General features: G+C 32.3%; 2 protein-coding genes across 2 annotated transcripts in view; both read right to left on the reverse strand.

Moving 5' to 3' along the window:
* The window catches only part of LOC106458030 (adhesion G-protein coupled receptor G2-like), a 30,834-nt gene extending 20,032 nt beyond the window's left edge, over window positions 1–10,802 (reverse strand). Inside the window, exons 1-3 of the mRNA XM_022384162.1 lie at window positions 10,715–10,802; window positions 5,922–6,044; window positions 880–974 (exon numbers count right to left, since the gene is read on the reverse strand). Coding sequence (XP_022239870.1) covers window positions 880–974; window positions 5,922–5,973 — 147 coding nt within the window. The 5' untranslated portion in view covers window positions 5,974–6,044; window positions 10,715–10,802. The remainder of the gene's footprint in view (window positions 1–879; window positions 975–5,921; window positions 6,045–10,714) is intronic.
* Window positions 7,323–23,218, reverse strand: part of LOC106458031 — a 53,827-nt gene continuing 37,931 nt past the window's right edge. The window contains exons 6-11 of the mRNA XM_022384165.1: window positions 22,681–22,815; window positions 19,011–19,213; window positions 17,583–17,720; window positions 15,530–15,624; window positions 14,367–14,601; window positions 7,323–7,391 (exon numbers count right to left, since the gene is read on the reverse strand). Coding sequence (XP_022239873.1) covers window positions 7,323–7,391; window positions 14,367–14,601; window positions 15,530–15,624; window positions 17,583–17,720; window positions 19,011–19,213; window positions 22,681–22,815 — 875 coding nt within the window. The remainder of the gene's footprint in view (window positions 7,392–14,366; window positions 14,602–15,529; window positions 15,625–17,582; window positions 17,721–19,010; window positions 19,214–22,680; window positions 22,816–23,218) is intronic.

Raw genomic sequence — 23,218 nt, forward strand, 5'->3', positions numbered from 1 at the left:
TGAGTTAGATGAACCAAGAAACTTTATGTGATTTGTCATATTGTCTTTATTGTTAGACTCCAAATAGTTAGCGCCCAATTAGTTCTTGACAACGTTTCGGATGATCTTTCTTTATGTTTCTTTAATCCACAAATTGAATAAGTCAATATAAGTTTGCCAGTATGTGTTAGGAAGTTATATTTACTGAGAGATATCGCTAGAACTGTTACACCATCTAATTTCATAACAAAATGGCATTTACTGATAGATGTCGTTAGAGCTGTAACACCATTTAATTCTACCTCCTAGAATATTTTAAGGGAATGTTTATAAATAACATTCATAAATCCTTTTTTCCTTTAATGAGTTAATGACTTTATGGGGATTCATCAGCAAAGTAGCCAAGTTTATGTGGTAGTTTCGCTGCAATATCCTTCACCGTGGCAAATCCTTGTTACAAGAAATAAGAAATAAATCGCTTCTGTATGTTCTTATGAAAGCGGCCAAAACCAGTTGTTTAATAATGTTTTCAAAAGCCAGTGTATGTTCAGTGTCTAACAAAACGTTTTTCATATATATAAATAGTTTTGTTCATCATGTATAACCCGAAGTCACAACCCTCTTTCGGATGAACCACAAAAACTTACTGTAAATTCAAGAATAGTTTGATCGTAAGCATATTAAAGATTTCAAGTTATGGCATCATTCCAAAAACATATTATAATGACATTGTAAGAAACATGTGGAATAAAAGTACACGTTTTAAATTCAGAGTAATCTTGATGCCAATTATCAACAAATCATTGACATTTATTGTCTCCTTGACCTTTATATAATTTTACGAATATTATTTGAATAAATAAAACGTATAAACCAAACAAATAATTAAGGAATACTCACCAATAGAATCGAAAAAGTTGTCATATGAGTTGAAGCACATATTGTCCAGTTTCCAGTTTGATTCGTTGAAAGACCATTTGTTACCCATGTACGTTCTAAGAAGAATAGAGTATCTTAGAGTTATATATACGTATGCTTGTTTGTTTGTTTGTTTTTGAATTCGCGCAAAGCTACACGAGGGCTATCTGCGCTAGCCGTCCCTAATTTAGGGAAGGCAGCTAGTCATCACCACCCACCGCCAACTCTTGGGCTACTCTTTTACCAACGAATAGTGGGATTGACCGTTACATAATAACGCCCCCACGGCTGAAAGGGCGAGCATGTTTTGGTGCGACGGGGATTCGAACCCGCGACCCTTAGATTGCGAGTCGAGCACCCTAACCAGCTGGCCATGCCGGGCCCTATACGTATGCAATAGACACTATTTTACCAATCTTGTTTAATATTTGGCCTCAGTTTACTTAATAATAAAATGGACGTTTTTCCTTAAGTATATTATTAATTTACTCTAGACTTGCTCCTTTTATCTAGATTAAAATATATTTGTTCAGATGTGGTTTATGTTTTAATCGAAATTAATATCATAAATAAATTTCAAGGTAAAAAATAAATAAGAGAAAGCGTAAGATCTCGATTACACTATGCTGAATTATACACATTGAAGTCAGTTCAGATGCATTATTATAAAACTAAATTCTAGTAACAAATAAAACTTCCATTTGTAAGAAACTTTCCTAGCAAAAGTATTCTACATTTTAAAAAACAACCGTGAACTAACTTAAAAAATACGTGTTCTTCCCCTTGTTTTTAGTTATGGCTTGGTATAAAGAAACTATATTGGTACTACCACTATAAGTAGTTGAAGAGATAGCAGCATATTTACGTATTAATTATTTAGATAATTACCTATAGTTTCATATTAAACGTATTCACTTCCTTCCAAACTCTAGAATATGGATATAATATTAAATACTCGTTATGATAATTTAATAAAATAAATAACCATAAAAACGAATTTAACTCAATTTATCTCAATACTGATTTTTAATTTTCTCGAAAAAGAAAATTTGTTGAATGAAAAGAATAAGAAACGTGAAACAAAATAAGGACATAAAGATTTTCGTTATTTCATAAAATCCTAAGTGACGACTGGAGTAATGAAGTTGTATGAAAACAAAAGTAAGACCTAAATCCCCCGATATTTTTTTATTATTATTCGAGAGCTCGGAGAATTAATCAAACAAAAAGAAATGCCTTTTTGGGTTCCTTGATCTCTCTATTATTTTGGTCAATTTATTTGAGGACTTTGTGCTATTTAAAATGTTTTTACATTATCAGTCCAATTAGGAAAAAAACAGCTTTATGTCAAATTCAATAAAGACAAAGCTTAGCATTATGTTTTTTCTCTTTTTTCTTTTCGTAAGTAATTACGGATATGAAGCAAGTCCACTAGATCAAACACTATGAACTATGCCAGTATAAGGAATAATGGTTATCAAATACACTCCAAAAAACGTGCCCCCTGTGGCACAGCGGTAAGTCTGCGGACTTATAACGATAGAAATCGTGGTGAGCACGGCAGAGATAGCCCATTGTTTAGCTTTGTGCTTAATTATAAACAAACAGCAAAAAACGTTATGACAGATGCAGTACTCAAAAATATGATTATCAAGTATGTAGCATTAAATGTTATGGCGATCTTACAGCACTACAATAAGTGATTACTAATGTTTGAGCGACAATCCCGTGCTAATATGATTCTCAAGTTTAATTCATTTAAACATATGAAAGTGTTCCACTACATAGTAATGTGGTTATTACGATATGATACTTTTTCAAGGATTTTTCATCAAACGTTATGGAGGTATTCCAGTAATGAGAGAGGTCTGGTAATGAAATGTACTTCTTCTAACGTTATGAAGATATTTCAGTATTTAAAAAGACGATGATGAAAGGTACTGAAAAGTTATGACAGCATTTCAGGAATCAAAAAGGTGACTATCATGTGCATTGCATCAAGCGTTATGACAGTATTTTGGTTATTAAGAAAAGTGATTATAACATATACTGTATTAAACTTTACTACTGTACTGAGAAAAATGATCATCAGTGTACTACATTAAACGTTTCAACGGCATTCTAATACGCATAAAGGTGGTTAAGAAGTATACTACGTAAAACATTATGAACTAGCCCGCAAAACGACTGCAGTAGTTTTGATACCATTCGCTTCAATTTTCCTTATTCTATCATTTACACGCACGCCATTCAAGCTACGCTTTCTTGTAGGTATTATGTATTGGATCGATAAATCCTGGTCTACTACTTACGCGGTAAGACAAACAAACTCACGTAGACTTAACTTTATTTAATAAACCACACGTAAAGTGAACAATAAAGTAATGGTATTTATAATAATGTACAGAATATGAAATAGTTATGAGCGTACAGTGTATTACACGATTTCAGAAGATGAAACAAAGAAACTCGCAAATGCAAAGAATAAAACCCGTACTAAAGGAGTGGTAGCAAAGAGGTATTTATAGCTCAATTATTGCAAAGGAAATTAAATGTAAAATTGTAATGAAGACAAATTTACCTGAATATGCAGAAACGTCTTAATGAGTGTTCATAAAGTGATAAGCATATGGTTTTGAACGAACGGCGCATGCATATTTTAGACCTAAATAAGTAGTGAAAACCCACATCAATTGTATTTTGTGTTGCGTATTTAGTATTTCGTTTTTTTTTTAGAAATTTATACGCGGGTTATGGGTTATGCGAAATACTTTGCAAATAAAAACTAAAGTCGGAATCGAAGCCAGTCGTCACGTGATAACAACGAAATTGTGCCATCGTGTAGCGTACTCGTTGCCTTAAAAAGTTTGACTAAGCAAAAAACAGGTAAGATTATTTTGAATGAAAAGCCATTATGCAATCCGGACTCCTCAGACAAATGCCTTTTTAACGATATGAGAAATGTGTGAGAAAAGTTCCGTAAAATCAACCACAAGTATATTATATATCTAGATGTACTACAGTAATGACAGATGTGATTATCACGAGTACTAATTATTCAGAAAGGTGATCATTGAATATACTGTATCAAAAGTTAGTTATAGTGATAATCCAGTCCTGAGAAGTGAGTATCATATGTGATGGATTAGAGATACGACGATATTCCAATTACTGAGATAAGTTTTCATCAAGAGTACTGCATCAAATATACATTACTCTCATTACATAACGGTATTAAAACAGTGAAATAAATATCAAGTGTGCTGTATAAAAGATTAAAACAGCATATTAGTACGAAAAATGATATCAACGAGAACTCGTATCAATAAGCTTTTTGTTTTCCAAACATAATTTTCCACAGAAATCGTATAATTTACCTCAAGAAGAATAGAAAATATTTTCTGTATCTTAGAAATCATACCTGTTTGGTTATAATATTAGTAATTTTGATTATATATTAGAGGCATACAAATCATTTGTGAAATATTATAAAAATGCAAGTCTCATAAGGAAAAATAAAGTTATATAAACACTCATTACAGCTATAGAAAGACAAAATTACACATGAAAGCTTTGAAATCGTGTGCGCCATAAAGCTACTTTTTTTTAGGCTTATATGCTCATTTTATTAGTTTCCTTGCTAGAATGTTTGAAGTGAATTTTGTGAACGTTTTTGTGAATCGTGCTTACAGAATAAGTGATGGTTTGCTACTTTTAATGTCCTTATTGCGCACGTTTCACTAATAAGTGATTAATTCTTGGTTTAAAAGAACCTACTCATAGTAAATCTGAGAACTCAAGTATTGACATTATTTTGGACAAACTGTAATGTTGATCTCTTATCTTCTATTTTTATGATAATTAGTAAATCTAAGTACAAGTATCATTTGCAAATTCGAAAATGTTTAGTTGTTGCTAAAGCTAAATTATTGCTAAAATAATGCTAAAGTTAAATGATTGCTAAATTGATATTAAAGTTAAGTAATTGCTAACCTGGTGTTAAAGCCAAGTGGTTTCTAAACTGTTGCTAAAGTAAAGTGATTGCTAGCCTGAGCTGTGGTTAAGTAATTGTTAACCTGGTGTTAAAGCCAAGTGGTTTCTAAACTGTTGCTAAAGTAAAGTGATTGCTAACCTGAGCTGCAGTTAAGTAATTTTTAACCTGGTGTTAAAGCCAAGTGGTTTCTAAACTGTTGCTAAAGTAAAGTGATTGCCAACCTGAACTGCAGTTAAGTAACTGTTAACCTGGTGTTAAAGCCAAGTGGTTTCTAAACTGTTGCTAAAGTAAAGTGATTGCCAACCTGAACTGCAGTTAAGTAACTGTTAACCTGGTGTTAAAGCCATGTGGTTTCTAAACTGATGCTAAAGTTAAGTGATTGGTAACCTTATGCTAAAGCTAAGTGGTTCCTAACGTGATGTTAAAGCTAAGTGATTGATTGCTAACCTGATGTTAAAGCTAAGTGGCTTCTAACCTGATTTTGAATCAAAGTGTAAGTTTATTGCAATTGTAATAACATAGAATGGACCAAGCTCATTTTGCATCATTGTGCCATGATATCAACAGATTGAATTTATAACTTTAATTTCAATATAAACCCTTTCAACTTATTAACAAATATCAATATATGCAAATAGAAATTATTATAAAACTATCTGTTTCAGAAAAAAAGTAACATTTCAAATCGCATTTGTAACTCTCTGGCCACATTTTCTTAACGTTTGAATGATTAATAAATCTTGCTAATATTTTTATAAAGATTCAAACTGTTCTCCTAAAAATGTCATAACAGGTTCACAGGGATTTGTTTGTTGTTAAACGCAAAGCTACACAATAGGCTATCTATGCTGTGCCCATCACGGGTATCGAAACCAGATTTTTAGCGTTATAAGCCTTCAAACGTACAGCTGAGCCTCCGGGGGGGGGTTCAAAGGGGCAAAAACAAACAACCAAGAACATAGAAAGCAGTGATTTGCTGAAACTTGTGCTATAACACAGTTTTCTGTTTGATTTTATCAACTTTGAGCACCTTTCTCGTTCCAATATACACAGATAATTCGTCTCTCTTCTGGAGTGGCCATGACGTAGACAAGCGGTTCTGTAAGATTAGTAATGTGCAGGGTATTAATGCTTGCTTGGAGCACATTTCGATCTGGAAACGAAAAGAAAAAAGTTATTATAAGCTCTATCTCGTTGGCTGAAATTATGAATGACAAATTAACTTGGAACGTTACTCAAATTATTGCCTATAATTTGGCTTATATTAAGTTTGGAACTTGTACATAAAAGAGAGAACACTGTACTCTTCCCCTAAGATACTGGATACTGCAAATACTAGACGATAAAACTAAAAAGTCTAGTTTCTATAATTTGAGATCGTGTAAACCTATACGTAAGATAAATGTATAAATGTGAAATCCGAATGTATCTTAAAAGTTAAGGTAATGAAGAATTATAGTAAAATTAGTTTTTCGGAAGTTGCATAATGCATATTTTTAAATAGAGTTCAAAGATTTGGAAAACTAACACATAAAACACACTTTTTAAATATCTTAAATATTTTAAACGACATTTTTAGCTGACGCCGTTCCTCAAATAAGTGTAGGCCATGTTTCAATATAAACCTATAATTTCAAATTGACACAATAAAAACATAAATGACATCTTAGTTCAATCTTGAATGACAAAATATGCCAACTTTCAGTACTGTGTGCAGTGATGCAATCGCTATCGATGCATTTATTTTATTACATCGACACCATTGTTCATCAATAAAACCCCGTTTAACTTATAAAATCAAAAGTTGATTCAGCTGTGCATCCAAGCATCTATATTGTGGCGGGACAAATTTTGCATAGTAGAAACTGTACGCATACTAGTAGAAGGAGCCCATGCACATATACATTCATAGCGCCCAAAACTGTAATCCACATAATCCTTTGGAGAAATATTTCAAGCAGCATGCTCACAATGTTATCCCTTCGGAATATCCACAGCGTTCCACCAGAAGAAAAAGATAATAGGAGGAAAATGAGCTAATATATTAACTTGCCACGATTAAATTGATTTTTCTAAGTATATATTTTATTACATTTAATGTTATTATTACTTTTTTTATTCTTTATTTTCTGTAAGAAAAACTGTCCTTTTAACATCGAATAGTCATCTATTATTGTTAGAATAAGGACGCGTCGCATTTGCCTCAGTTGTCTTTACCATATCATCATCAATAATCTTATATTGTTTCTTTAGTTACACTTTTCTTCAAACTACTATTTTGTTTTTGAATTAGCTCAACTATTTTACAGTTTTAATTGCCTACCGAATTGAATCACGGACATGCATCTTTAGGAATATTAAGAAAACCGCGTTTTGAGATAGCATTACGCTCATCAAAACAAAGATGTTGAAAACTAAAAACATATGTTTTTCAGTTAATGGTTATTCCTTTGATGTTAATTTCCCTATCCTTCACCTTGGAGTTAATCGCACCATCGCACTGAAAATGAAGAAAAATTTATTATCATGATTATAATGAAATACTTAAGCCTCATTTTTAATGGATAACTGTTGTTGTTTTAATGAACGAGGAAAAAACGCATTGACAGTATAAGTAGTTTTTATTGCAAATGTTAGGCTTGTTGGATTCTACTGTTTTATTAGTTTTCGGTGTTCATTATCGTGGCGTCCATCATAAAAGCACCCAAAATTCTTCTAATTGTAAGGAAAGCATGAAAATTTTCATATATATGTAGATTTTTTTAGATGAAGATTCATAACAAAGTAAGACCCATTGCAGATCTTTCCCCAATCATTCACCATCTTGGATTCCAATATGGCTGTCGTTGATTGTTATTAAGCACAAAGCTACAGAAAGGGCTATCTGTGCTCTGCCTACCACCAGTATTGAAACCGCTTTCTAGCGGTATAAGTCAGCAGATATACCGCTGTGCCACTGTTAGGCGCCATTATGGCCAACATTCTAAACAAACCTTGCTCAAACCATACGTTTAAAATGCACATAGAATTGTCATCTAAATACCTAAGCTTTGACAAAGACTTTTCTCCAAACAGGCACCAGCATCATGGCCATCATTAAAAACCAATATTACTATTACTATTAATATTCATAGAAGTATCATCTAAATACCTAAGCTTTCGCATTCATGGTCTGTGATACTGTGCCAGCCTTCTTTGTATATGGAAAGGAAATTGAAGTTGTGACATGGAAAGCATACCCTGATATAACTACAGCATTTTCAAATTTTTCAGAAACACCACAAGAAATCATGAAGGAGAATCTTGCATGAATAGAATGTTTCATTGTATTATTGTACATCTGCACTTGCATAATTATTAACGCGAACAAGGCCCAATAAGCACACTTTGCCCAAGGAACAGAAACAAGAGGAAAACATTCTAGCAATGCAAACCGATCTTGAGTTTCATGCAAAAACAGCTGCTTACCAGGCTGAGCATATATGGGGTCAATCACTAGTGCCGGAACATGATGTGCCGACTCCAGGTGAGTGGGGTTGTAATCAAGCACCTTTGTGGAGAATGAGCTATCTATGCTCCTGCAAATGCTGCACTAAATGTCATGCATTTACATTGCCTTTGTTTACATCAGTATAGACTATACACGTATTTGGATGCATCATGTGATACTTATTGCATAAATGGCAATAATCTCTGGATACTTTCTAACTTTTAAGTGCCTTAACTGTGATTTTTACTTTTTCCCTTTGAGTTTGAGTACAGTTTACACTGATGATGGATGATGTTTCACATTGTGGTACGCATTTAACCAGTATACATCTTAATACACATCCTTTATAATTGATATAACTATTTGTTTCAAGACTTTTGTGTGTGGCTACTTAAACATGCTTCAATAAAGTTTTATTTTAATGTAGGAAAAATGCCTTCTGAGATGTTATCATTTGATCGAGTACGACATTTGTATTGTATAGTATCTTATACGTCAACTAATAGCCATATTGAAGCTTGGAAGCATCATTCACTAAATTAAATGATATAATTAAATTATCTAAGATAGCGAATGTGGTTTGGGGTATCATGATGACACTTCTATTTAGATTAAAAGTGTAGATTTGTACAAAACTGATGTTTGATTATGGTCTCGTTGGAATTCAGTATGGTTGTTTGGGAAAAATCTTGCATTTATACGAATTTCCAAATGAAATTCTATAAGTAGGCAAAATTTTTAAATATTTAGATGTCATTTCTATGTGCACATGAAGCATATAATTAATAATGATGGTTTTCGATGTCTGCCATATGGGAATAAGAGACGGCTGCTGTTTGGGGTAAAGGCATGCAAAATTTAATGCTTTTTTTCACAATTTGAAGAAAGTTGCTGGACTAGTTGGGATGATATACTGTTGTACTCATGTGCTCTTTACCTATATCGTCATTTAAACGTAAGAAAGCACACGTAATAGCTTATAGCGCTAATTGGACTTAAAAAGAGCATTTACAGAGCAGTTAGGCTTAAAGAGAACTTTACTTATTTTGGAGCTGTATTTTGATTTGTATGTGTATACATAAATTCAAGAAGTAAAGTTACCAAATATCCCACTTTATTTCATCGACTGACTATTATTGGTGTTTTTTCTTTCATAAACATTTCATGCAAGTCTGTTAATTCAACAGAATGTAAGTACTGTTGCCCATTCAGAAAACATTGAAAATGCCCCTCGACTACTTTTATGATATATCCATAGTCTAACGTTTTACATAAAAAATACGGTGATTATAATAATGAAGAAGGTAAAAGACATTCGCTTGGTAACCTTTTCCATGTCAAGTTTTTTGTTTTTGGAAATAAGTTCATAAAAGATAGATTTTTTATTTCGCCTTTTGATAGCTTATTGTAATACATGATTGCATGGTAAACTCGGGCAAATGATTAAAAATACGACGAGAAATGGTTTTCCTGAAATAAGTTTAATTAATATTTTTTTAAACACGAATTGTCTCGAGCAAATCACGGAATGGGTTAATTATATTCTTGTAGCATATAACTAACATTCAGATAACAAACAGAATTAATCATATAAGCTTCGATTACTAACTAAAAGTATTGGATATGATGCATTGATTATTGTACTCGTCATTTTATTTTTCAAATTGGTTGTACCAAACGGAAGTCTAAATGGAGTCTGCTTAGACCTCGTATCCATGTCTTAATTCTTGTGGAAAACAGTGTTTTAAGTTATTTAGGAAAGTTTCTGTCACACAACAATCAGCTAAACTATGATCTTTCTATATCGAATCTCTAAGATGATTCTGTATGTGTTAATTTCATTATTTTCGAATAAACTACGATTTTCACATTGTACTACAATATCCTGCTAGCTCATTTAAATTTTTATGGTTATCAACTTATCAATGCTTTCTGTTTAACACAAAGATACCATTCTCTCTAACCTGAGTGCTTTCGAAAAGTGGGCCTTTCTTCTTCAGGCCAAACTGTTTCGACCTTTAGAAAGTGCTTGGGTTGTAGGATATCGTATTTCTGTGTTAAATTTAATTCTTGAACCTACGTGTTTTCCTAACATCATGTGTACGTCTGTTTGTCATTGTATATTTTATCGAAAAGATTAAGCACTGACATTTATCCATTTCTTTGATAATACAAACTTCGATTTTTAGATCTGGTTTTGTGTGCTACTGTAAACCTAAAGCAAGTAACAAGTATATCATACGTGTAAATACTATAATCTCTATCCATACTTCCACCACTACAAAAGTTGCAAGCTATACATATATTTATAGGCCAACAATACAGATACCTACATGAACTCTTAGGATCTGCAAGTCTACTCCGAAATAATTTGTCGTTCTTATAAACTACAAATTTGACTCGAACTTCTCCTGTGTATTCTTTATCTTGGTGGTTTTCTTACAGGAATTACTGACAACCGTTTCTATAGTTTGATAAAGAATAATACTGGTGGTTTTCTTACAGGAATTACTGATAACTGTTCCTATAGAAGCTGACGAGAGAGTTGATAAATATCAATATTGGTAAATTTCTTACAGGAATTACTAACAACCGTTTCTATAAGAGCTATCGAGAGATTTGATAAAGAATAATACTGATGGTTTTCTTTCAGGAATTACTGATAACCGTGCCCATAGAAGCTGTCGAGAGAGTCTTTAAAAATATTTCCTAAGCTAGGACATAACAGATTATAAAACTTAAAAAAGCACAAAGAATAACATCTTATTCAATCAAATAATAACATTTGCAGACAACGCCTACTATGGTTAGAGAGTGAGGATAATTTATTTTGTTAAACTTTAAGTGAAGCCATAATCTCAAACGCTTTTGATACCGTATCACATGTATTTACCTGTCTCCTTTTAGAGCATCAAAGGATTCGTCAATAGACAAACCTTAACAATACGAATTATTTAACTACAGGATTTGTGTTTGTTGATGTTGTTTTTCAGAGGTTTGGGCAAAGCTACACAAAGACTAGTTGTGTCGCCGTTCCTAATTATATACTGATAGATTAGAGGGAGGTCGGATACTCAACAGCACCCAATATGAATTTTGGGCTATTCAAACTGAATGGAAGGATTTGATCGTCACTATTATAAAACACCCACGGCCCCAAAGTGCAGAGATTGGTTTTGTGGCAACGGGAAACGTATCACGGACCCTCGGTTTCACGCTAACCGCTTGACCTCGCCTGGTCCTATTTACTGGAGAAGTCGTGTCTACAAATTATGCTGTAACTCTTAACAATAAATATATTTATCTATAGAAGAAGACGTGTATAGAAATCAGATTTTAATGTCGAACAATGCATGATATAATATGTGGAGAAAGTGTAACTCATACTATTGTAAATGTGATACCTTTAATATCAAACATACCTTTCTATCACTTTAGTTCTATCACATAATATTCATAATTCAGTTACACTTTTAGACTTTAGTTAGCTGTAGAAGTTCATTAATGATCTCCAGTAATAAGAATCTAAGTAATGTCACACTATCCAGTTGTTGCTATTCTAAGTTATGTCTTGTTTTCAGGCCATGCCATATAAACCTGAATATTGACCATCTCATGTTGTTCATCCTTATTTGACAAAGATACACAGAGATTTCAAGAACCTTTAATCAGTTCAGACTGGAACATTTGGGTAGAATGATATGTATTTCTTTTTTACTGTTTTATAGAGGTAGGGTCCTGTGTATGCATTTTGTGATGTTTTGCAGGGTTTTAATGAGAAAGAAAGAATTGTTTAGTGACTCCCCTGAGTTTTCTTTACTTAATCTCGTACTTTCACTATTACTGAGGTCTTAAATATTCCCGCACACCTGTTGACTGAATTTGGTTGAACCCTTCGATGGTTCATTTGATTTGTGTGCCCTTATTCCTAACGTAAAGAGTACTGCAAACGTACATTATATACGATTAAAAGGAGTACAATGTACATTTACATCAAGGAGGAGAGTAGAAATGTATATAACCAATTAATGGTAGACACATACCATAACAACAGGCACACTGATGTTCAACAGATAAAAATCAAGCATCCCCAAAACAAAGGTTTCAGAATAATTATGCAGAGTTAAAAACAGTTATGAGAACAAAGGAAATGCATACATTCAATTATGTAAATGAAAACAAAATTATCTATTCATACAATATGTATGTCTGGACTTACTGATCGACTTCAGATTTTTCAGTACAACTCTTACTGGCTACTAAGGCAGAGCGAAGAATTCCAAACGTCTATACGAGACGAAGACAATATGTAAAGAGGGAGATTGGAATAATAAGTAAAAGAATCATTTTGATCTGCCATTTTTAGTTTTACACTGAGGATCTAGTGTGGTGTCGCACAAACCTTAGTTTAATTACGTAGACGATCTGTGCAAATAAGCATATTAAAGGGTGTTAATCTACAACCCATACCAACTTCTACAAGTCTCTGTACCACTCCTTTGGAATCAGTATGACCTCACTCCAGGAGGACTGACACAGAAAATGGTCCAAAAGATATATTATATAAACCTTAAATAAACAAATGGATTAACGTACCTTCTGATATACACTTTACAAGAACAAAAATAAAACAAATTGCCTGAATACACCTAAATAAAGACATATATAATACTAGTTATGTAAGGCGAAATTAGAAGTTCTTTCAACTGTTTCACGGGGAGTAGAAATGATGATCGGCGGACGTCGAAAGCATCACACTTACCATTCTGCATTATGATATTAGCGTATTATGATTCCTAATATTTATTGTATCTATTTGCATTTCTATTATTATATAGTTTTATTATACGCTTTATTTTGTATTGTTATCTTAGTATATGGATTTAGGGCTAACCTATCCTTTCTAAGATGGCCGAACCTTGTGAGATATTATTGACATTACAACTGAAATTCGACATCAAACTGATGAAACAATGCATTATAATCATTATAAACAAGAACGTAAGAACAGTATATTAAATCAGCTATACTCATTTCTTGGGGTTTTTTAGTTCTGCTTTATGCAAATAGTTTGTTTCGATCAGAAGCTAATTATTTGTAATCTCGTTGCTTTAGACTCATGCCTTCGCTTAGGCTGTCCATTGCGCAATGACTGTATAAAAATTAGTGTTTTTGTAGCCATTTTTATCAGTCTCAGAAATAATTTAACAACTTAAAAATATAAGTATAAATATAATTAAGTAATATGATGGTGCGTTTATGTATCCACTACAGTTGGAAAATGTATTTTATACAAAGGACTCTACCTATAATAAATAATTTATTTTGTAAAAAGTCCCTTACCTATCTCTTACCTAGTTACTAGTTATGATAATTATGATAATCATAAGACACTGAATAGAAACGTGTGCATTTATCTCATGAGCCACCCACCCTTCCCTGATGTTAGATCCCGTGTTTCCGAGCATCTCCATCGTCAAACAACTCCGGTACTGATATCAGTCTGTTTCCACTACTGCGCGTAATAACTGTATTGAGACTCCAGAAAACACAAATACATTTATTTGTAAAACGAAATACATTTATAGAAACTCCTAACATGTAAATACATTATTCCTCACACTGATTTATAAGGTTCCCAAGTGGTTCAACGATTAGCCTGAAGGCTTATAACGCTAAAAAGCGGGTTTCGATACCCGTGGTGGGCACGGCACAGATATATCATTGTGTAGCTTTGTGCTTAACTACAAACAAAACGGATTTATAAGGCACTAGTATAAATGTTCTAGAATATTTACAAAAAAATGTACTAATAAATATTTTATATTCACCAAAGCGTCTTTGAAAACATATACTGATTTGATACATTTAAATGTGCACCAATGTAATTCTGTAAAAGGTAATACTGATGCAGAAATCTAAGATTTTAAATACGAAAAAACATAAGTTATTTTTATCATCATTCGAAGTAGCCGAGTTACTTACTTCTTTCCTTTCATTACTCTGAGTAGTAATGTTATTTGTAATTTTAGATACAGTCTTTTGTTTTACTTCATAGTTTTGGTAGTTTGGTGAGAAAGTCAAAAACTCTTCAGCGTTAAAGTAAAGTTCATGGCCCCAGGATAAAGCTTTCAGTGCAATATTGTGCGTATTAAGAACTACGCTTTGTCCTTGTTCAAGTTTAACTTGGGCCGTATACTTATCCACCACTTCAAGTAACCTAAGGAAAGAAAACAAGTTATAAAGAAATTATTTTTGCAATAGTCAATTAACAAAATTATTTTGCTAGAAATGTTGTTTTTCTATTTTTTGTTTTTGTATAAAGATGGCATTAATACGTACAAGCATCACGTGGTTTGACTTGAGCGAATTTTTCAAATAATCATAACAGTACAAGTGCGATAATTCAATATGTTTTATGAAAGTGCCTTTCCTTGCTCAATACACCTTGGTTTACAATTTTCTGCCAGCTTTGGTAGCCGATAATACCAAACATGAAAAAACAGACACTTATAATACCATTTACTATGCAAGGCTTTTGACTTTTGACACTTATGAATTTATCTTTAGTCATAACATGTTCATTCATTTATAATGATGTTTTGCTAGTTTCTGCAGGAAAATTTTTTCCTAGAATGTTGACATGCTAGCTAGACGAGTGTTGACCTAGAAAATAAAAGAAAATTTTCTGATCCCAAATACTCACACCTGAACGGAAGATTTTCAATTTTGTTATGTTACACTAATTTTCAAATTCATGTTTTCGTGTTCATTATTCTACTATTGTAAGAAAAAATAAGTATATCCGATTAATACTATATATAGCTTTTACAGACATATTCGCAAATGTTACACATACGATACTCAAGCTTGATAACGTATATGATGAAAAACTCAGAGTACTGTTCATGTGATTGCATCATTAAATAATAAATAACCCCAAACATGCAAAGAAAGGAAAATGCTTATAACTTCACAAAACATTAATACTCCATGTTTCTCTTTACAGCTTCGTCATCAACAAGATATTATTTTGCATTAAATAAGTAGATATTTTTAGAATATGCGAAATATGATAAATAATAATCAGAATGAGCTTCAGTATTTATAAAGCAAATTATCGTTTTGATATATTTTACAAATCGAACCTGCTCGTGGTGTTTTCACTGTCGTCTGCTTCGGCCAGGACACTGTCGTTTACAGCTAGCATGTTACTTATGACTGAAAACATTCTTTGGGCAATCTAGAGATAATAGTTGGATGATATTATTATTATGTTCATGATGAATAATTTACTCTGAGAAATAGACAGGTGTTTTAAATACGAAAGCGTGCAATTACAATGAACTCTGTATTCAAAAATCTTTCTTTATTGTTCAAGCAGGAATCACAAAGTATTGCGTTAGTTTCAGCAACACTTTCAGACTTTGCAACTTATAATAAAATTCAAAAGTTATTTTTTATTTTCGCTCACTAATAGCACACTTAAGACTTTGAAAAATGTAATAACTGGATAAAAATGTGAATTTCAACAGGCAGTACTACACGAGATTAATCACAAACAAACATCTGAAAACTCCATGTAAGAAACATGATAATGTTAAAACTATTTCCAGAATTAAATAATTAATGAGAAATAAATAATAAAAGACTTAGTATTCTCTGAATGCACGTGTTTTCTAATATTTTTATAAAATTGAAACCAAACAAGTAATCACGATTACAGTAAATTAATAACACAGGCCTGCAATTGTAAACTTCATAAAAGTTGTTTGGGTTTTAATAACGGATTTCCCATAATTCAGCCACGCATATTTCAAAAATATTATTCATTTTTTTCTATCACGCAAGGAGTTTTTACAAATCGGGAAGAAAAAAACTCTTACTTAGATCAAATTATTATTTCATTTACTACAATGAAAATTTGTTATTATTATGTTTGTTAACAAAAATGCAAACAAATTAAAGGGAAGAACATTGATGTCAAACGAATATGCATCCTTCTCCATCCTGATTTTTTTTTGTGAAATCTACGTCTTTTAGTCTCAAAACCACGTGTTGTGGTCTTTCTTTTGTGTACTGACGTTTAATGAAAACTCTGTAAGTGATGGAGAAAAAGGGACATCATTTTCGGATTAAGTACACAGGAATTTCTGTAGAACATGTAAACATTTCAAGATATTAAAACCACAGCAGGCCTGTGTTATCAAAAAGTATGAATGAGAAACTGGTTAAATCATTTTTCGAACAAATAGGTTAAATTTACGAAACTATTCTAATAAACTATTTAAAGCTTAATTTGAATTTAGTTTAATGTTTTCTTTACCACCAGTCTGAAATTTAGGTGAAATCATATGTTGGTTATTAAAAGACTCAACTGAGTGATGTTGACTATTAGGCACATCTCCGTTAAAGACTCAACTGAGTGAAAAATGTTAGCATAACACAAACAAAAGCAAGCTTTGGAAATTAGGATTTAGAATGAATTGTTTCATGATAACTGAATAAAATTGAGCTTTCGTGCTATATCGAAAATCCCTACAACCAAAGTTAAAATATCTATTATCACAAACTATAATTCAACGAATGTTATCAGCAACTACTAAGAATTATTTCTGTGACATTTATATGAATATGTGTGTTTTCATTTAATCATAACTTTCAGTTAAATATCCGTTTCTTTTATGTTATGTTGAAACAGGTTGTTGTAAAGTCAACACATATCATAAGAATATATCATGCAGTGCAATATTAACGAGATATTTAACCTTCCCTTGTTGCCTGAAAATTAAATACAGCTAATCAAAACTTTCTGAATTGTCGTGAAGAAAAGAATATCTTAATGTCTAAAATCAAATGTTGATCTACAATCTTCAGAAACATGAAGTCCGATATGATAATAACAGTTGCACCTATTGAGCTTTAAGAAACGAATGAATATAAATATTATTACAGTAAATATATATTGTCAGTTCAAAGTAATTCAAATAATCAATGTTCGTTCTAGAAATGTGTCTTATTTACGTATATGATACATCAGTTAAATCGGGATAGTACCTTTATAATTAACAAATTTAACCAAAAATAATGAATAAAATCCCGTTATAAATTCTGCATTGTAAATCATACTCACACAAATCTAATAGTTTTAGAAAGGCCAAATTGTCAAAAATAAAGTGTTTACTCCAAAAAGAAAGACACCTTTTTATCGTATAAAGCATAGTCTACAATTTTCTCGATTTGTTTGGTTGCTTCCTGTAATTTCTCACAGTTGATTCTGGTCGGATCCTCCGTGAAAGACATCAATTCCTCTGTGAGTTGTTCCGCGACATAAAAATCCTGGGAAAATGTTGGAATGTGAGAGACAGAATGCAAATCACGTTGCTATCGCTTATAAGTGAAAACTAAAATAGAACATCTGTTTTATTATCACACTAAATTCAAAACAAGTGAAAACTAAAGGATAACATCTAGTTTTATTATCACACTAAATTCAAAACAAGTGAAAACTAAAGGAGAACATCTGTTTTATTATCACACTAAATTCAAAACAAGTGAAAACTAAAGGAGAACATCCGTTTTATTATCACACTAAATTCAAAACAAGTGAAAACTAAAGGATAACATCAGTTTTATTATCACACTAAATTCAAAACAAGTGAAAACTAAAGGAGAACATCAGTTTTATTATCACACTAAATTCAAAACAAGTGAAAACTAAAGGAGAACATCAGTTTTATTATCACACTAAATTCAAAACAAGTGAAAACTAAAGGAGAACATCCGTTTTATTATCACACTAAATTCAAAACAAGTGAAAACTAAAGAGAACATCCGTTTTATTATCACACTAAATTCAAAACAAAGTGTTTCGACACCTAAAAGTTAGAATTGCCTTTATACACGATTTTTTATCTGCAGTAGCTTCTGGCTATAATATTAACATTCTATTGATTTTAAACAGTGTTAAAGTTACAAGAAATAATCCATGCAATGAGAAATCATTAAGTGATTATAAACTTCATAAAATTTAACCTAATATTAATTAGTAAACTTCTTTAAAATAATACAAAGCAGGAATGTGTCCATTATATTTTGTTCTATCAAGCTTTAACTGACAGATATATTACACTGAATGTCGGAGGAATGTACTTACTTTTCTTCTATAGTTATTCACGTGGGTAGCTTCCATTTAACCAAGCCATTGCTCAACAAGTGACAAGAATGTACTTACTTTTCCTCTACAATTCTTCACGAGGATAGCTTTCCATTTAACCAAGCCATTGCTCAACAAGTGACAAGAATGTACTTACTTTTCCTCTACAATTCTTCACGTAGGTAGCTTCCCATTTAACCAAGCCATTGCTCAACAAGTGACAAGAATGTACTTACTTTTCCTCTACAATTCTTCACGTAGGTAGCTTCCCATTTAACCAAGCCATTGCTCAACAAGTGACAAGAATGTACTTACTTTTCCTCTACAATTCTTCACGTAGGTAGCTTCCCATTTAACCAAGCCATTGCTCAACAAGTGACAAGAATGTACTTACTTTTCCTTTACAATTCTTCACGTAGGTAGCTTCCCATTTAACCAAGCCATTGCTCAACAAGTGACAAGAATGTACTTACTTTTCCTCTACAATTCTTCACGTAGGTAGCTTCCCATTTAACCAAGCCATTGCTCAACAAATGACAGTATCTTCGGACAAATCCTTCCTTTCTGGAGTCAGACATACCATATGGACAATCCTGCACTGAATAGGTACCATGATCAGTTGTATTCCAATAAAATGCTCCTTGCGCTGTTCTTTCTGTTGAGGGTGGACACTGAACTATTTGGCAAGAAAATAATGAAATAATAATTTCGTACATATTATATAAAATATGTACGAAAACAAAACGCAAGTAAGATACTCCTATAAGTTTTAGTTTACTTCACATACCTCATTCTGAATTTCTAAACAAGGCCGCGTTTTTTGTTTAACTGTGGGCAGTTAAATACGCGGTTTAGCTAACTAATGAATGAATATTTGTTGTAAAATTCTCATCAATGCTATAAGTGTAGCTAGTAATTTGGCCGCCAATTTTAATTCATTCTTTTAAGTCGTACACTCAATCCTTTTTTGGCCGCACCTTTTTTTTCATACCTAAGGTGCTTTTGATTAGATATCATGACTTTTTTGACAACAAAAACCAATAAACCACACCAAATAAGAAAGTGACACCCATAGTAACCAACATTAGCTCTAGGATCGCAACCCTATTATTCGGAACAGACCTTTACTTTACAGAATCAACCAGATTCTTTAAAACATGTGATGGTAGTTTCCTCTCTAAAACAATGTTAATAGCTTCCATTAAACTAATGCCATGGAATTTAGTTTAACAGTTTCTTGTTATCACCCCATGCAGTCGGTACAGCCATATCAAGCATTATTATTTATGGTAGTAGCAACATTCTCCCTACACATAATAAGAAATAAATTCATGTAATACAAAGTCATGAAAATCTTGAAGTTCTCAGATAATCAATTAATCGATGGTTATTTTTATATAAATAAACTATAAAAAATCAGTTTAATCATAGGAGTTGGATGTATTTGTGAAAAAGTGGAAATTTAACCGAGCGCAGTTTCAACTCGCAGTTCTATATATTATGAAGTTATTTGGTTTGGTAAACTATGTCCATAACACAAACCCTCACAAAAGTATTAGAAATTTTATCGTTCATAGAGGAACCTTTCTCTGTTGACCGTGCTGCTTATTATACACGTGATTAGTTAAAACAATAAACAAGTAACTCGTTAAATAAAGACATTAGCTCATTATTTCTGGATCTTAAAATTTATATCGCTGTCTCTCCTCTTCCAGATAAAATTAAATTATCTTTCGTAAATACAGTGTTAAAATGAACACATTTAAACTGAATTATTATGCAAATCTTAAATATATCCGAGTAGTCCAGTATCTATAAAATTTTGGATCTAGAAGTACACTAGAATTAACAAAATTTCTCCTTTCTGGTTTTACATTGTATCACGTATCACGCCTGGAAAATGTTTTCTCTAGAACTGTATGACATAAGAAAGATACCGGAAGTAGAGAAGTTGGGATTAAATCATTACAAAGTCCTGTTATCCTAGATAAGTTAAATATTCAAAGAAAATATCTTTTTTTTCCTCTTTCTTACTTACTCTTTCTGAATATATAGACAGAGTTTTATTTATTTCGTTTTTAAATCGAGTACAAGCAAACTAGAGGTTCCTTGATTAAAGATCATTGTTCTTACAGTTCTAAAATAATTTTTCTTGCGGTTCTCTTCTTTTATATTGAGTGAATGTGACAAAAAAAAACGTTATAATGTTGTTGATTCTTAATCAATGACGTTTTACACCTTTTAAAGTGTATGTGTGATTATAATCAACGCGGTAAAGTGTAATGGGTGAAAACTTTGATAAACTAAAATATCTATTAGAAAACTATAAGATCGGTATCCAGTTTAAAATTAAACCATTACAATTCATAATTACTATGGGTAGTAGTTAGTAACCACTGTAACTGGTAAACTCGGGAGCTAGTAACTATTGTTATTAAAGTTACGAGTTTCCATCATAATTTCAATACCTTATATTAATAAAGTAAACATGAACTGATTCTTGTGTGTCTATGTGTGTGTCACGTAACTACTCCTAAACTGCTGGACTCACCAACTTCTAAATATCGCCAAACGAATCGTCTCAGCTACTCAGGAACCGAGTACTTCAGGAAAACACTTTTACAGGGACTCCCCGAAAGCGGTGCCCAAATTTGGCATTGAATTACATTAGAGCACGTGAATAAGTAGACCCACGAAATACCGTTCGTAACTTGGTTAATAGAATTAAATTTGCATTAAAGCGGCAATTATCATTAAACTGAAAAGGTGCAAAATAGTAGTTCAAGCATTAAATTTGTATTATAGCGGCCCTATAAATGTGGGCCATGGGCCTATGGGTTCGCTAAATAGCGCCAAACGAATCGTCTCGGCCCCGAGATTTGCATAAAGGTAAAACTTTTCACCCAACCCCTCAGGGAACCCTCGTATTTCGCGAAAACACCTTTACGAGGATTTGCCGAAAACGGACCCCAACTTTGGGTTTGATTTACATTAGAGCAAGCAAATAAGTTGGTTAGATTAATTAAATTTGCATTTTAGGGGCCCTGTAAACGTGGGCCATAGGTCCACGGGTTCGCCACTAGTTATGTATAAAGCTGTATTAGGGGTGTCATTTTATGATGGTTCCAGTATCAAGGTACCTCAGATAGCTTTCATTCATTTGACCTTATTACAAGTAGGTGGAAAGATAGTGTAATTAACACTCCACGTAAGAAAATCGACTAAGCCACAAATATACAGAGTTATTTGTCTTTTAATACAGTTTTACCTGATTTCAATCAGTAAAGAAATGTATTCGTCTATTAGACAGCCAATCAGTATTACATTTTCAACTCTGCTTATATTTTCCCAGTCTTATGTGAACACGAGCTATTAAATGGAACAACTTTAGCTGGTAATCTTGGTAATTAGTAACCACAGTACTGTGTATACACTAGCTATTAAATGGAACAACTTTAGCTGGTAATCTTGGTAATTAGTAACCCCACAGTACTGTGTATACACTAGCTATTAAATGGAACAACTTTAGCTGGTAATCTTGGTAATTAGTAACCACAATACTGTGTATACACTAGATATTAAATAGAACAACTTTAGCTGGTAATCTTGGTAATTAGTAACAACAGTACTGTGTATACACTAGCTATTAAATGGAACCTAATTACCAAGATTACCAGCTAAAGTTACAACCACAGTACTGTGTATACACTAGCTATTAAATGGAACAACTTTAGCTGGTAATCTTGGTAATTAGCAACCACAGTACTGTGTATACACTAGCTATTAAATAGAACAACTTTAGCTGGTAATCTTGGTAATTAGTAACAACAGTACTGTGTATACACTAGCTATTAAATGGAACAACTTTAGCTGGTAATCTTGGTAATTAGTAACAACAGTACTGTGTATACACTAGCTATTAAATGGAATAACTTTAGCTGACAACCTTAATGACCACTGTATTTTGTAACTACTATAAATATTAAGTACAGAGATATTAGTTAATTTAGCTCGTAGTCTCTGTATCCTTCAATCCTTTCCATAAGTGTTATTTCAAATGATTTATTTATCTCTGTGCAACATGTTAATGGCTGAGCTCTCTCATTCAACTTAGTATTCATGAAAGCAAAATATGTTTCATACCCGCATCTTCACAAAGGTTTCCATGATATCCAGGGGTACAAAGACAAGTGAAAGAGTAAACTTTGTCTTCACATCTAGCTCCATTAAGACAAGGATTAGATTTACATTCGTTGATGTGAATCTCACACTGTTCACCTGCAATTGAGAGGAAACATAAAGATATGTATATATTTAACAGATCTAATACTATATATTCCATAAATTGTATATAGGCGATTAAATTAGCACTATATAACAATGACGGAAATTTGTATATAAATCGAAACCGAGATATCTGATATGAAATTCAAAATTAAAGCTATTAAATGGAACAACTTTAGCTGGTATTCATGGTAATTAGTAAACACAGTACTGTGAATACACAAGCTATTAAATGGAACACCTTTAACTGGTATTCATGGTAATTAGTAAACACAGTACTGTGAATACACTAGCTATTAAATGGAACACCTTTAACTGGTATTCATGGTAATTAGTAAACACAGTACTGTGAATACACTAGCTATTAAATGGAACACCTTTAACTGGTATTCATGGT

The sequence above is a fragment of the Limulus polyphemus genome, unplaced genomic scaffold (genome assembly GCF_000517525.1).
Source record: "Limulus polyphemus unplaced genomic scaffold, Limulus_polyphemus-2.1.2 Scaffold406, whole genome shotgun sequence".
NCBI classification, from domain to species: domain Eukaryota; kingdom Metazoa; phylum Arthropoda; class Merostomata; order Xiphosura; family Limulidae; genus Limulus; species Limulus polyphemus.